At 48.6% G+C, this 15244-nt stretch overlaps 1 protein-coding gene across 1 annotated transcript; it reads right to left on the bottom strand.

The window, feature by feature from the left end:
* Positions 1-280: 280 nt before the first annotated feature.
* Positions 281-13967, bottom strand: Dusp5 (dual specificity phosphatase 5). Its single transcript, XM_078051180.1, has 4 exons — positions 13376-13967; positions 8757-8905; positions 4510-4729; positions 281-1786 (listed from the first exon to the last, which is right to left on the bottom strand). Exons 1-4 carry the CDS (start codon positions 13752-13754, stop codon positions 1380-1382), a joined length of 1155 nt encoding a protein of 384 aa, XP_077907306.1. The 5' UTR covers positions 13755-13967; the 3' UTR covers positions 281-1379.
* Between the last annotated feature and the right edge of the window lie 1277 nt (positions 13968-15244).

The raw sequence follows: 15244 nt of genomic DNA on the forward strand, positions 1-15244 counted from the left end.
CACTATCTTGGGGTGATGGGATTGAGGAACCCAGAGTGAACAGATGCTCCAACCACTTCCCTGTGAAGCCTGTGCCTGTTAGCTTAGGGAAGCCCCCCCCCCCCCAGATGAAAAGCAGCATTTTGTGTCCTTGTTTCAATCACAGACTCATGAGTGAAAAGCTTACAGCTACATATCCACCATTTCATCCTACTATTTGGAAATGAAACCCAGTGCAGCAGGCTGGCTCTGATCCAAAGGCATCCCCACTTTACTCCAACTCACCAACAACATGAAGAAGTGCCGTTTCCTTTAACTATTTTTATTTTGCACTATAAAAAAACAATAACAACCAGTAACATACCCCTTTTCTTCACATTCACATGGGTTTTAAGAAATTATTGCCTTTTCCCCTGGAGAAATAATCTACAGACAGAAAAGTAGTACCACATTGCAACAATCTGCAAATCCCAGAAGTCAGTAGCTTGAAGACAACCCCCAGGGGCTGGGAGGAAAACAAGTGTCACAAGAAACGAGACACAAGCACACAGAAGGACAGCAAGCAGAGAAAGGACTGTTTTCAATGCCACTGACCCAGAAGACACAGCAGGTACCCTTTTTCTCCAGGCACCCACTGCCACCTCAAAGGGGTGATTTTTGGTCTATGGTCTGAAAACCCTTTTCAAATGACACCAGAGTTTTAAGAGAGGTGCAACGAGACTGGTTCAAGTATGATGAAGAATCATGCCAAAGTCCAAGGTCAGGAAAGAACCCACAGTGAAAACGAAACCCAGAAGAGTCAACATCTTGCAACTTCAACCAAATGTTTCCGTTGGACCCAGAGGGCATCTCACAAACATTTCAGGGTTTAAATCAGCATATCCAGGGTGTCCCTACCAATCCGGCAGGGTAACTTTCCTGACTAGGCGGTGATCAGCTTATACCCGAAGCAACAGAGAGACTGAGACTGTCAAAGTTCAAAAAAGTAAGATGGAGATTGTGCTTCCTTTAAAATGAATTGGCTTCCTAACTAACTGCCTTTTCTCCTGGTCCAGCAACTTCTCTCTTTCCTGTTGCTGCAGGTGTTTATTGCCTATGCTTGAAATGAAAAGGCGAACTTTGAGGTGCAAGGACTAGGAGGTCCTGAGAGGGCAGGGGGTCTGGAAGTACAGTAGTCAGCACACACGGTGCTCTCGTAATGGCTTGGCCTTCCTTCAGTCCCGAGAACCTCTCTGTGAGGTCAGTCTGAAGTTTGTCTGCAAACCTGATAACCGCTCAGTGTCTTACCGGGGCAGTGAGACAGAGAGAGGTCTTCAGTATTGCACAGGTGTGAAATGTCCACGAGTTTAAAAAACAAAATCACAGTTGCTCTGGGGCTGGGCTGGCACCCCACCCCAGTCTTAGCAGGATGTGGCGGTGGCCACAGGGCCCCTGTGGAGCTCTGCAACGGTTGAGTGGGTGGGCACTGGAGCCAGCACCGAGGTAGGGAATGTGCAGTAGGTGCCCTGCACGTCAGGGCTCAGTGTCTGCAAATGGTCTATAAATGGGGAGCTTGCTGCCTCCCCTTGGCAGGAGAGAGGCTGCGGGTTGGGCGTGGAAGGCAGGATCTCAGATTCATACTGCAGGAGCTGGCCCATGAAGCCGAAGTTGGGTGAGATCACACTCCTCCGCTGCTTGATGTAATCGAAGGCCTCCTTCAGGCGGAACTGCTTGGTCTTCATGAGGTAAGCCATGCAGATGGTGGGCGACCGGGAAACCCCAGCCTCACAGTGGACCAGGACTTTGCCTCCCTTTTCCCTGACACAGTCTGAAAGGAAGATAAGAGATTGGGAATGGTGAGAACTGGAATTGAAACACAAGAATTAAACAGTAATGTCACCTAGTTATCACACCCTCGTGCCTGCTCAGAGCCATGGTACCATACTGGACATTTGCTGGTCTTCAGCCCCTACTGGTGAGGACAGATGTAGGAAGTATTTAATACTCACAGCTACTCCCCAGTTCCCTAGAACATCTGCAGATTCTGCCATGGGAGATGCTAGACCTGGAGGAATCCCTTCCGGGGATTCCATCCTAACTTGGGTTCCAACGGTGGGGTTCAAGAAGGAACTAGAAAATCCTTGAAAGCATATGCAAATTTTTATTGCATATGCACAAATTTTCTGAGAGCCTCCCAGGCTCAAAGCCTTACTCGGAGAAGTAATTCTTTGCCTCTCTCCAGGTCGGATTCTAATGATGACAACCTAGCCCCCATCCTGGTAGAGACCTTCTGGCCTCCCTGGACACCCTGTCTTGCTGTGCCAGGGCGGGATGCTTGGCTCAGCTCCTAGGGTTCTCACCACCAAACATACGATAAATAGCACATGGCCACTAATTATAGCCCTGGCTAAGTGACGCTTACTAGACGGAGGATATAAATGGCCTTTGCAAATTCCATGTTGCTCAACAATGGGAGTCACTACTATAAAGCTACCACCATCAGTTAGCATTCTTTAGCTCAATGTGACCAAAAGGGGGCCCCTCCTTTCCTGCTCTAACCCTCCCAGCAAAACAGAACTACAACTGTTAAAAATGGGAAAGGGTAAAAGGTGAACATTATCAACAAGACCACAAAAAACAGTCCTTCCAATTCCCCCTTTAGCTAATGAGGAAACAATTACATCACAGGAAGTTAGATGTAGCTAGCACTCTGTGAGGCTGCAGTAGGCAAAAACAAAATTTTTGAAGGCAGCAGGTAGGGGAGCCCCCTTACATCCTCGCCCATCTGTTCCAAGTTCAAGAAGTTTGCAAATGAATCTGCAATGTCTAGAAGATGAAATATCTAAGGCTCAGGGAGGAACGCTACAGATTCCTCATGTGAACCAAAAAATTCCAAAGTATACCCAAGGTAGCTCATGAGAGGTACCCCCAATCCAATCAATTCAAAACAACAACAACAAAAAAACCAAAAGTTCTTATAAATCATTTCCAAGGGGAGACCCCCAACTCCCTAGGATTACAGGGTTGTGCCTTCGTTTCCTTTGCTCTTCCACTCATTTCCCCTCTTGAGTCCAGCTTTTAGTGGGCAAAGGACCCAGAATGCACTGCTTCTCTACAGCTCAGGGGCCTGCCTTCTATAGGACTCTTCATCTGGAAGGGGTTGGTGCATATTTCAGCACAGGGCTCAGCCTCTTCCATTAGCAGGGCAAGGTGTCTGGGAAAAAACACTGTGTACTTTTGAAACCCTGTGGGGTGGTGTGACTGTACACAAACACACACACAATATACACACAGGACTGGGAGGGACAGTTCTGTGAGCTGGATGGGGGCGAGTTTCATGACCTCATGCAGCAGCTATCTAGGTAATTAAATAAGAGGCCTAGGAGGGCAGAGCCTTCCCAGGGACCGGGAGAGCAAGTCAAGGGTTTCCCACCCAGAACCCATCATTTTGGCTGCTTCTCAGGCTCTAAAGGGATCATTTCTGCCTGGAGGCTCAGGGGACAATGAGGACAGGTTTGACCTTTTGCCTCTGGTGAATTTCTCATCAAGGTTTCCTATGGAGCAGAAATTGTGTGTGATGAGCACAGGGCTTACCATGTGGCTGAAGAAGGGCCCTTTAATTGCTATCTGCACCAAGTAATTATGCTGTGCCTAACACCTGTCTTTCCTCCTTCAACATCCCTTAGAACGTGATACAAGGAAAATCAAGCCTCAGTACCAACAACTATGCATGTTAAAAAGACAGAAGTCCTCTTAAGACCACAAGGTTAGGGAGTAGTGTTGCAAATGTGGGATTAAAAAAAAAAAAAAAGTTAGGCCAGACCCGCAGGGAAAGAGATATGGGAGAAAGAGAAGACACCAAACAGGAGGACAATCCAAGCAACCTCAAGTGCCTGGAAACCCCAAGGCCAAAGCTCTTTCCAGGCAGAGGGGTGAAGGCTACGGCCTTGTTTTCAGGTTTGCACAATGGAGTAAATGATAACTGCCTCATAGGAATGCAGAAAGGATGTAGAAGATGCCAAATTTTCTGTGCACAAAGCATGGAGCTTGAGTCAAGTGCTATCTTTAATCCAAAATTAGCTGAAAATGCAAAACAAATTGCCTCCAAAGCTGTTTGCCAAAACTGTGGAAAGCTGTTGGGCCCTCCAGGCTCAGTGCGTAAGTAGCGCTCTCTCGATCCTTCTGTTTGCTTTTAAAAATATCCCAACCTACGTACAAACACAGTTAGGGAGCCCCCGCTTCCCCCTTTCCTCGTGTGAAGCATTACGCATGGACATACTCTGCTCCCGCCCAACTTGAAACAAAACAAGAGCAGCAGTGAGTATAGCCATAAAATTATATTAATTCATTTATCTTGCAAACTAAAGCTCCTATTAATAGCAGCTCAAGTCCTCCCTCTGCCGCATCTGTTCTTGGTGTCAACTCTTGGTGGTTGCATACACAGGGCATTTCTCACTCAGAGAAGGTAGTCCCCCCATCAGCACATCAAAAAACCAAGAAGGCATGCTCCAAGGGGCTCCCAAAATAATGGAGGGGGAAGACCCAACCTACCAATGAAGTCTATTGCTTCCTGAAAGTGGGAGCTGATGTCGGCCGTGTGGCTGTCTTCCACTGGGATCCATTTGTAGTGTAGGTGGGTCGTGCAGGCCTCGGAGGTCCGCCGGGAGACATTCAGCAGGGCTGTGATGTGCAGGTTGGCTAGGAACTCGCACTTGGATGCATGGTAGGCACTTCCAAGGTAGAGGAAGGGAAGGATTTCCACAGGGCTGCCCTGGAAGCAGAGACAAAGAACAACCAGGAAATATTGGATTAGCCTGCTCATTTGGAAGAATTAAAAATAAACAACTCTGACCTATTTGTCTCTTAAGGTGGGAGGTTCCCTTTCTGGTTTCCAGGTAGAGAGAGTTCAGAGCCAGGGCAGCTCAGCCAAGAGTGTGGGTGGCACCTCCATCCTGGTAAACTCTACCCACCGTGACTGCCGGGTGACTCAATGACAGCCAAACCCACACGGCCCAGAGTTTCATTTTTTGCATTTATCCGAAGAGATAGGAAATGCCAGCAGCCTTCCTGTGCTACCCAGTGTAAGAACAGGAGAAATGCAATTAAAAGACCTATGGTGACATTTCAGCTGCCCCAAGAGTACCAGGACAAGCCTTGAGCCGTGGGGCAACCCTGGCAATGTAGGCTCCCTTCTTTATAGCCCAGACATTTTAGAGTATATTTTTCATCAACCCTCAGATACTGTCTATTCTAAAATAACCCAGGTTTCAGAAATGGTAAAATATGCAGCCTCCTCACCCTCCAAAAAAGTATGCTTCTTAGAAATGAAAATAACCACTACCTACCCAGAATCTATAGACTAAGAAAAACTGTTAGACCACAGAGGGGTTTCCCCCACCCCTGACCTTCTTCACACGGGGTGCTGTGTGGGTGAGAGGGGTTTACATCATCACCCACACAGCAGGCTTCTGGTGTGGAGAATCAAGACTAAGTGAGAACCAGAGACTATCTACCCCTGAAATGAACCTCCAGCTAGTAGGACTCCAGCAATCTGAGCACGTATGGGTTCTCAGGTGCCAAAACAAAACAAACAAAGCAAAAAAGCCAGTGACAGTTGGAACAACAGGAGCCCCTGGGGATTCAGAGGGAAACACTGGGCTGGCTGCAGGGACTGTGGTTGGTCTTTGGGAGCCTTTCCCATACCATCCATCCATTTCCTGTCTTTCCATTTCCTGTCCAGGAATAAGAGCGGAATGGAAAGTCTCAGCCCGACTCATAATAGGGAAAGGGGCATGTGTGTGTCCTGGGGAGGAGGGAGGTTTGCAATAGGCCATTCTCACATTTGTCCAGCACTTTGTGCCTGTATTTTCTGTCCTGAGAAGTTGAGTGTTTCAGTAAAGCCAGTTCAGTCACTTAGAAGAAAGTTACAGAGGATTTTACTTAAGGTTAATTACAACAACAATCGCATTTTTATTAGCACTTACAATGGCTGGCATGTGGGCTTGACACTTTGAATGTACCTATATAGTGCCAATTTCACAACAAATCTATAAAGTAGGTAATGTTGTTCCCATTTTATAGAAGGGTGACTTGAGGCTTAGATTGGACTCAGGGGCACTCGACCACTGAGCCACACTCTCAGCCCTATTTTGTATTTCATTTAAAGATAGGGTCTCACTGAGTTGCTAAGTGCTTTGCCATTGCTGAGGCCGGCTTTGAACTCTTGATCCTCCTGTCTCAGCCTCCAGAGCTGCTGGGATTACAGGTATGCACCACCTGGCTCAGATAGGTTTAAATAACTTGCCCACATCAGAGCTTATCAAATGGTAGAGATAGGATTGAAACCCAAACTCAAGTCTCAAGGCCTTGTCTGAGACCATTTCAACAGTGATAGTATGAGAAATCAAGCATTTCAGGTAAAATATCCTCTATCTCTAAAGAGAAGTGAATTTTTACCCTCTCCTTGACATCTCCCCAAACTCCCCTACATACGAAGCAGCCTTCCCAGCGGCAATGTGATACAGAGGCTGAGAATCTGGGCCTGGGCACCAGGTAAAACGGCTCTTTCTCCATCAAGTCCCAGCTCCACGTTTCCTAGCTGGTATGACCTTGGGCAGCCTCCCTAACCTCTGAGCCTCCTTAACCTCTGAACCTTTATCTGAAAACCTCTAAGCCTCCCTAACCTCTGAACCTTTATCTGTAAACCAAGGATAATAATCCCTATCCTCCTGGGATAATGGGTAAGTCATAAATGGGATAATGGGTGCATTAAAATCTGATACATTATAGAGCATTTTCATGAGGCGGAAGAATAAACAAATAGAATAAGAATTTTCTCCCTGGGGAAGACACAGGACAGATGCTGGGAGGTCAGAGTATCTCAGCAGTCCGGGTTCTGGCCTAAACAGGACCCATTCTGTGGACCCAGCTGCCCACTAATTAGAAACCCAGAAAACAGCAAAGATGGTAGTGTTCTTTGGAAAACAGTGAGAGGCACAATCTGGTCAGTTTCTCTCAGCAACTGACCAGCTAGACACCAATGGACACCTATACACGGAGCAGGCAGGATGGCTGACTAGGTCTCTCCCTTTCCTGAGGGCCTGGAAAACATGGACACCAGGCTTGGAACCCTACCCAACTTCCCCTAGAGCTTAGCCCAACAAATACCTCTCAAATTATATTTCTTTCCCTTTCTGAACCTCCCATTTACACTTAAGAGGAAGATACCAACGGCCCTTCGAAACCTCAAAGGTTAACAGCCTCGCCTCACTCCTCTGTGCAGAAGTGGTACGGGGTTCCCCAGATGATCTTGAAGACACATCAGGGCCTCCCCAACCTTCGCGTGGCCAAAGGTCTTGCATGCTTTCACACACTCTGACAATTTTTATTTCTCTTTCACTTTCTTAGAAATGGGGAAAATACAACCCAAAAAAACAAACAAACAAAAATAGAAATCTAGCTAGGCTGGATGCTCATGACTTGAAAGCCAAGGGTTCATCATACACTGAAGATTTTCCATTAAGGAAAACAAACTGAGTCATAACCCTGGCACCTGGCCAACATAATAAATAGGATTCCTGACCAAGAATCCCATTCAAGACCAAGTCACCTGGTTCTATTTGGAAGTCTGTCCCTAGGGGCAGAGTTCTACTCAGACAGGGAACTGGCGTTTTTGGCAGCATCTAGAAGTCTTCCTTCTTAGGCTTTGGCTATGTTCTTAGTTGGGGAGGACAGTGTGAAAAGCTCCTCCCACTACCCAGGTGTGTAGCCAGGGGCATGTGAAAAAACAGGAGGAGGTCCTGAAAGGAACCACAACAGGGAGTTAAGAGAATGGGGTTCTCGGGCTAGGGGTGTGGCTCAGTGGTAGAGCTCTTGCCTAGCCATGTGTGAGGCCCTTGGTCCAATCCCCAGTACTGTGGGACAAAAAAAAAAAAAAAAAAAAGTTGGGAGGAAGAAAGAAAAAAAGGAGGTTCTAACTCTGAAACTACCATAAGCAGCTGCAAGACTTTTGTAAATCAGTCATCTCACTAGCTACAGCAGTGCTTCCTCTCTCTGGTGAAAAGTCAAGGTGGGTTTTCAGCTCTGGTTTCTATAGAATCTGAACTCTTTTCTGCCTTTCCCCATCTTCCAACATCATGTTAAGTAACCCACGACCTTTAATGGGTGGTTACAATGCACGATTCTTTGAAGGAAATAAACCCCCACACCTTTAGAGGAACAAGAAGCTCCCCAGCGTCTCTTGATCTCCTCTGGTATCAGAATTTGTAGAATTACAAGCATCAGAGACCCTCAGGGGAGCCTGCTGAGCCATCCGAAACAGGGGTTTCTCTTGCACAGCCACCTTTCCCCCTACCTCCAACCCCACTGCAGTTAAAAACACCAAGACACACCTTGATAGTACTGGGTTGGTGTATAGAAACTGCAGATGATCAGCAATTACAAAGAACACAGGAAGCCTGAAAGTCAACTCTGAAATGTTTTCAGGGAAACCTAAGCCAGTATTTCTAAGCTTCTCTGAACCTCCCAAGGCAGCCATTAACAAAGTATCTTTCATTTCCCCTTTTCTCTAGAAGCTATCCAGCATCCCAGGGCTCACTTGCTCTTGTCAGCTTGTTTGCTGGAAGGATGCCCATTTATTCTTGGACAGGAACTCCAACTGGCAAGCTATAGAGGCTCTCCAAGTTCGAGGATGGTGCCAGCACCCTGATTCACAGAGAACAAACCACTGCTGCTGAGCTGGGAGAGAAGTCAGGTGGCTGAGGAAGGAAGGAATGAGACAGGAACTGGCAGCTACATACCTGGTCATAAGCTGGCCTGTAGTTGATGCTTAGCACTGGTTTCCCACACTGGCTGATGAGGGCTCTCTCGCTTTCGATCTTCTCTTGTGAAACGGGTTTTACGTCTACACAACACTCAGGATATTCCGAATAGAAGGTCTCATATCCCCCTAGAAAAAACAAATGAACATACAAAAAGTGAGACAGATGTTTTAGGATAGAAATTGGATGCGTGCATACGCACGCTCATGTGTGTGCACACATAGCCCTAAAAGGCTATAGTTCAGAAAGGCAATGATTAACTTTTTGTGTCTATCAGAAGCAGCTTAAACTGTGAAAGAAATAATCTGGCATCTGGCAAATATTAACTAAACCCTTCCAGAAAAACAAAAGCCATTTTCTCATTTTTTATTCAAAATGAAGGTGTGATTATGAAAATTTTCATTAATTTATAAGAAATTCTTTTAAACTGTTTTTCCCCAGCGCATTTGCTCTAAGCAGGATTACAGATGGCACCCTATCATTTATAAGAGAATAGGGACTCATGCAAGGATTCAAATCAGAACAGTAAACCAGCCTTGCCCCTTCTCACCCTCGAGGTGTTAAGAACTCTGCTGACAATCCCTTCCCTAGGTCCAATTTAGAGCCATCAATCCAGTTAATTACCTTCTAGGCCAAATGGGAGGAATGAGGACTTCTGATCTAAATTCCCAGCCCCCATAAGTAAAGCCTGTCTCTGTTCCTTTGTGACTACTACCCTTTCTATCTTATTTATTATCCTCCCCACAACCTTTCTCCAAGGCTCCAAAAGGATACATGGACTAAGAGCATTAAGAATCTTAGCATTACATTTAAACTTCTCCAGACTGATGACTTAAGGCTAAAAACCACTCTCTCTAGGTCACAGAAATTTGTCTTCTCAAGGCCACTATACTCAAGTGGGGAAGAACCAAATGAAAAATGGCCGAGGGCCGCTCAGGAAGCCAAGGGCTAGTGGGCGAACAGGCCAGCTTTGCTTAGGAACTCTATTTCCAACCAGAGCAACCTCAGGCACTTCCGAGAGCCTCCAGAAAGCCCACTTGTCTTTTAATGGCCCAGAGAATTCACTTAGTATCAAATCATGAATTAAATACGCATTCTGAGAGCATGCCATTTCCAAAAAAACTCCTTTTCTCTCTTGCGTTTTGGTATTGTGACGGACCCTCAATGGAGGAGGTGCTGTCTTTTTTCAACTCTGCAGTCAACAAATGGTTAATGGATTACATGGCAGTCTGCAACTCTCTCCCAGAAGCTGCAGCCAATTCCTAGAATGAGTCATCTTGCCATTACTGCTTCCTCTCAGCTTGCTGGAACTGCCCCTGCCCCCATTTAGCATACCCGAATCTCTCCCATGGTCACTTCAGCAAATAGCCCACCGTACCTCCCCGGATGAGTTTCTGGTCCTCCACAATGACCATGTTCCCTGTCATGGTGACAGGAGGCCCAGCTGGAGTATGGATAAAGGGGGGCAGAAATAGAGGTTTGGTGGTGTAGCTTCCTCTCCCTCATGTCCCCCAGCCCCCTTCCCTTCTAGGAGGTAGAGTGTGCCAGAGTTAACTCTGGCCCACATCTTCCCCAGAGGAGGTGTCCCTAGTCAATCAACCACCTGATCATTTCCCATGCCAGGTCTCAACACTTTGATTCTAGGAGACAAAACAAGTGATTGGGAGCAAGCATTTGCATCCAGATGGGTATAGTCCCTCCAAAACTTCGAGAGATGAGACTTGATGAAAAGAAGCCTTTGGGCCACCCTATGTCTGGGCTTCAAACAGATCATTTAAAAGCTGGCTGTCAGTTGGAGAGACGTGGGTGTGGGCTAGATCCTGCCTGCCTGTTGACAAAATAAGGCAGGCAGACAAGGCGTCTCAGTGTAGTAGAGAGACAGATAAACTGGGCCCTGCCTCTTCAAGCTGGGGTCAGGAGATTAGATGGGTCTTCCACCCACTCCCATCAGAGGTGTGGAGACAGAACATTCCTCTCCGGTGCCTCACTCACGTTGCAAGAGCCATGGCAATTCTTAGGGCTTCAACCTTCCTCAGAGTGAGTCTGTTTTCAATCATCACCACATTGCCAGAGGAACAGAGGCAGTGAGTAGACACTATATATAAATAAGCACTGGCCACACAATTCAGTCAATCACCATCTCATTGCAGTGAGTCTTGGTTTTGGAGGGGGGATTTAGAGAGTACAAAAAGCATTGCCCCAGGATCTGAATGCCACCAGGTTAAAATCTGAACTCATATCTAGACATGAGTTAGACAAGATAAAGAATTTTTCCTCTGGCAAAAAAAAACAGTTTGAAGTACAGGGTGTTATAAGGGTAGGAATTTCTACTGAAATCTCAAATGCACACAAATTTGACCTAGTAATTCTTATCATTTTATGGAAAGATAAGATAGTGCACATACATGAATATATGGGCAAAGGTATCCTCTATCTCACTGCTTCAAACAGTAAGGCTGGAAGCAACCTGCTGGCCATCACCAGAGAAGACCAAGGGTAATCACAAGTGAAGGGACATGTATGTCCTGATGTGGACAAGTGTCTAAGATCTAGATACAGGGAATATATTTAAAATAAATTTATTTTTTAAAGATACTTGTGGGAGGGCTGGGGCTGTAGCTCAGTGGCAGAGCACGCATGAGGCACTGGGTTTGATCCTCAGCAACACAGAAAAATAAAAAACAAATAAAATAAAGGCATTCTGTTCATCTACAACTACAAAAAATTAAAATAAAAAGATACTTGTGGGAAATAATGACAAATAAGAAATAGTTGGTGGCTGTCTAGGGAGTAGAATGGAGTTTAAGGGTGTGTGGAAGACCCAATTTTCATCACACAGGCAATGAAATTTTCAAATTTTGACCTGTTTAAATTTTGTCCCAGGGGGCTGGGGGTGTGGCTCAAGCAGTAGCGCGCTCGCCTGGCATGCATGTGGCCTGGGTTCAATCCTCAGCACCACATACAAAACAAAGATGTTGTGTCCGCCAATAACTATAAAATAAATATTAAAATTCTCTCTCTAAAAAAAAATTTTTTTTCCTGGATATGTTATTTCATTTAAAAAAATTTAAACATAATTTTTCAGAGTCCACCAAGCTGACTACTTCCTGTAGCAATAACTGGAAAACAGTCCACAGCCCTCTTGGAGAAGGGTGGGGATCAGAGGCAGGACCAAGAGGGTTCCTGGAACATCTTCACCGCTGCTGGGGAGGCAGAAGCTTTTCCTATATGCATTGCTAAGTAAAAAGACTAAATCAAAAAATGACATCAGGAAGAGAAGGCGATTTAGACCCAACAGTAAGACCTCTGTAGAGCTGGAAAAGGCCATTTTCCACTCCCCCGCACCCCAGGGCTGGGGCAGTAAGGAGGAGGATTACCATCCACCTCTGTTATCTTCCCAGTGGGAAGAAGGGACAGTCACCAAGAGGTGCTAATAGATGGGGAGCTACCCACGAGCCTCTGAGGTGTGTGAAATTCCCCAAGTTGGGTTGCCTTGAAACTCAGTTGCATTTGAGTATCAAACCACATCAGTGTTACAGTCCAAGGTGTCCAGTAATAAGGCTGATAGGACCTTGGGGGCCCGGTCCAGCTTAAGCTCTCATCTCTGCACCAGAACCAAGGTTCCCATACATTTGAGGTTACAAGGCAGGAACAGTCACAGGAAGTGACCCAGAAATCAATGCTCTGGAGTTTGAGAGTCAATCACCCACCCACAACAGGAAGCTAAAGTTATGTTCCCAGCAGGTGAAATGGGCAGGCCTGGTAGAAGCTCTTGGAGGTCTCCAATCAAAGGTCACAGAACCTCTACATCACATTGCCCCCATCACCACTGCCTGTCTCCCTTCCCCATCCCCGCCCCCAACCCCCAGCACTGGCTGTCTGGCGGCCTCCCACCCAGTAGTAGTAGCTCAGGACCAGTCCCAGGGATAATCTCAGCCCCAGGAAGGCAGGAGGTCAAAGGGGTGGGAAAGCTGTCAGCTCCAAATTAGGCTTGAGAAAGGCCTAGGACCAGGAGGGGAGGAGGCCAGAGGAAAACAATAAAAAGCAATAAAATAAAAAGGAAAGGAAGGGGGAGGGACTCACTAGGGTCAAAAAGGCATGAGGGGTTGGTAAAGACACAGCCTAAAGCACTGTAATTGTCTAGGAGGGAGGAAGGGGGACACCAAGGCGCCACGCTAGGGGGAGGGAGGGTCTCGACCTGCAGATCATGCCAGATACATCAGCAAGGCTCGGAGCCCAGTCCCCAGCGAGAGCGGTGAACCCAGTGTCAGGAAAAGGCGCCTGCGCCCTGCACGAGCTCAAGGCCCCCAAACTGCTAAGGAGCACCTCTCCGCAGCACAACCAGTCTCACCCAGCCTGGCGGACAGACTGGCTGCCAGACGCTTTCGAAGAACGCTGGTGGAGAGGGGGAAGCTCTGAGGCGGGTGCCCTTCCAAGCGCACGTCAAGCCCCACTGTGCAGAGCCCCGCAAGTGGCTGACTTTCCGGGGTCCAGGATGCCGGAGGACGCCCCAAGCAAGGAGGGGTAACGCAAGACCCAGGAATCCCGGTGCTGGATTGTGGTAGGGTGTCAGGGGACCGGCTGCCCGCCGCACTCACCTTTGAGGAAGTAGACCCGCGGGCCCGCGGGCAGGCAGGCCAGCAGCGAGTTGAGCACTACGCGTGCGGCGCTCTCCTCCCGCAGCTTCTGCCAGTGGCGGCTGCCCTGGTCCAGCACTACCACTGCCGCCACGCCGCCGCCGCCTTCCTGCAGCAGCCGCGCGCGAGCCGCCTCGTCGGGCAGCACGTAGCGCGCCGACACCGCGCCGCCCCGGGCCCGCCGCAGCACCACCGAGTTGAGGTTGACATTGAGCGAGCCGCGCACGCTCGAGGCGGCGAAGGCCAGGTAGGGCCGGCAGTCGAGCACCACGCAGCGCGCCGCCGCCTCCTTGCGGAGCATCTTGCGCAGCTGGCGCCCGTCGAGCGACGTGACCTTCATGCCGCCACTGCCCAGCGGCCCCGCGCCGAGCGCCCCGCCGGTGCCCACGGCCAGGGTACCCGCAGGCTAGGCACGGAGGGCCACCGCGGGGCTGAGGCCGGCCGAAGGAGCCCAGCGCCGGAGGGGCCGCTCAGTGCTCTTTCCCGCCCCGCGCACTCGGCACCCGGCCCGGCCACTTGCTGCCCCAGAAGCCGGGGATTCCGCCGGCAGCGCCGCGTTTTATGTGAATGAGTGTGCGGCCTGTGACGTGGCTGCCCATATAAGGCCAAATATGGGTATTTCCCCGCCCCTTCTGTCGTGATCACGCCCACAGGGGCGGGGCGGGCGCCGAGGGTTAGTCAGAGGGAGAAAGAGGAAGTGCAAGGCGCCTCCTCGCTCTGTCCACGGCGCAGCGCGGAGGGACTCACTCTCGCATCACCCGGGCTGCGGGTGGGATGTCAGGAAAGCCACAGGACCGAGATGACCCACGCTGTGCGGGAAGAGGAGGAAGCAGAGGAGGGGGCGGCGCCGGCGCCCCACTATCCGCTTTCAGTTTTAGAGACGTGGGCTGAGAACCTGCTGGGGGTTGAGCGGGGCCAGGAACCGGCTGTTGTCCCCCAGATGAATCCGGCATGGATTCCCACCGTGACCGAAGTGTTTAAGCATGTAAGATGATATCCGAGATCTGCCTCAAGGCATGGGGTATGGATGACTCTGGATCGGGCAAGTGTTGGTGATTCTTGAAGCTGGATGCTGGATACTGGGGGTTCATTATATCGTTTTCTCCACTTTTTTTTAATGTATATTTGAGATTTCCATAATAAAACTTTCTAAAAGTTAAGAGGGAAAGGGAGACTGATTAATTCATTAATTGATTAGTTGATCCTCTCCAATAGATTCTGCTCTCAAAAGGATTGATAGCTCTCAGTTCCTCTCCCATAATGAGAATAAGAAACCGGCGTGTGGAGGAATCCCTCTCTGGTCCCTGTAAACCTGTTGTGAATTCAGCAGCAACGTCAACATGTATACAACGATGGGCCTCAGTCCATTAAACTGCTGTCCAGGTGGCTTCTGGATTTGGGAGATTATCTGTGGATCAAGTATAATCCCAGGCTGTCAGCCCCCACCATTCCCCAGGAGCTTCAGGCTTCCCACCCCCACTCTTGGGGAACTAAGCACGATTCACCTCCTCTGCAAGTATTTATTGAAGGCCGTCTCCGTACAGGGCTTCTCTGCCTGCAGGGACACATGGGATTGAAGTACATCTCTGCCCCCAGCTCACCGCCAACCATTTTATCATTGGTTGGGCTGGAGCTACCTGATGGAAAACAGCCTTCCTCCTCTAGAGAAGGGCTCGTTTACAGCTGACATAAGGGAATGGGGTTTTTAGAAGAAAACAAACCAAATTCTGAAACCAAATGCAGTCAACCCCAACACCAGCATAGCTGTCATTGCTTCGTGGTCACAGCTGCATTCAGTCAAAGGCACTGTCCTAGCTCTGCCTGTGGGGT

The sequence above is a fragment of the Ictidomys tridecemlineatus genome, chromosome 1 (genome assembly GCF_052094955.1).
Source record: "Ictidomys tridecemlineatus isolate mIctTri1 chromosome 1, mIctTri1.hap1, whole genome shotgun sequence".
NCBI classification, from domain to species: domain Eukaryota; kingdom Metazoa; phylum Chordata; class Mammalia; order Rodentia; family Sciuridae; genus Ictidomys; species Ictidomys tridecemlineatus.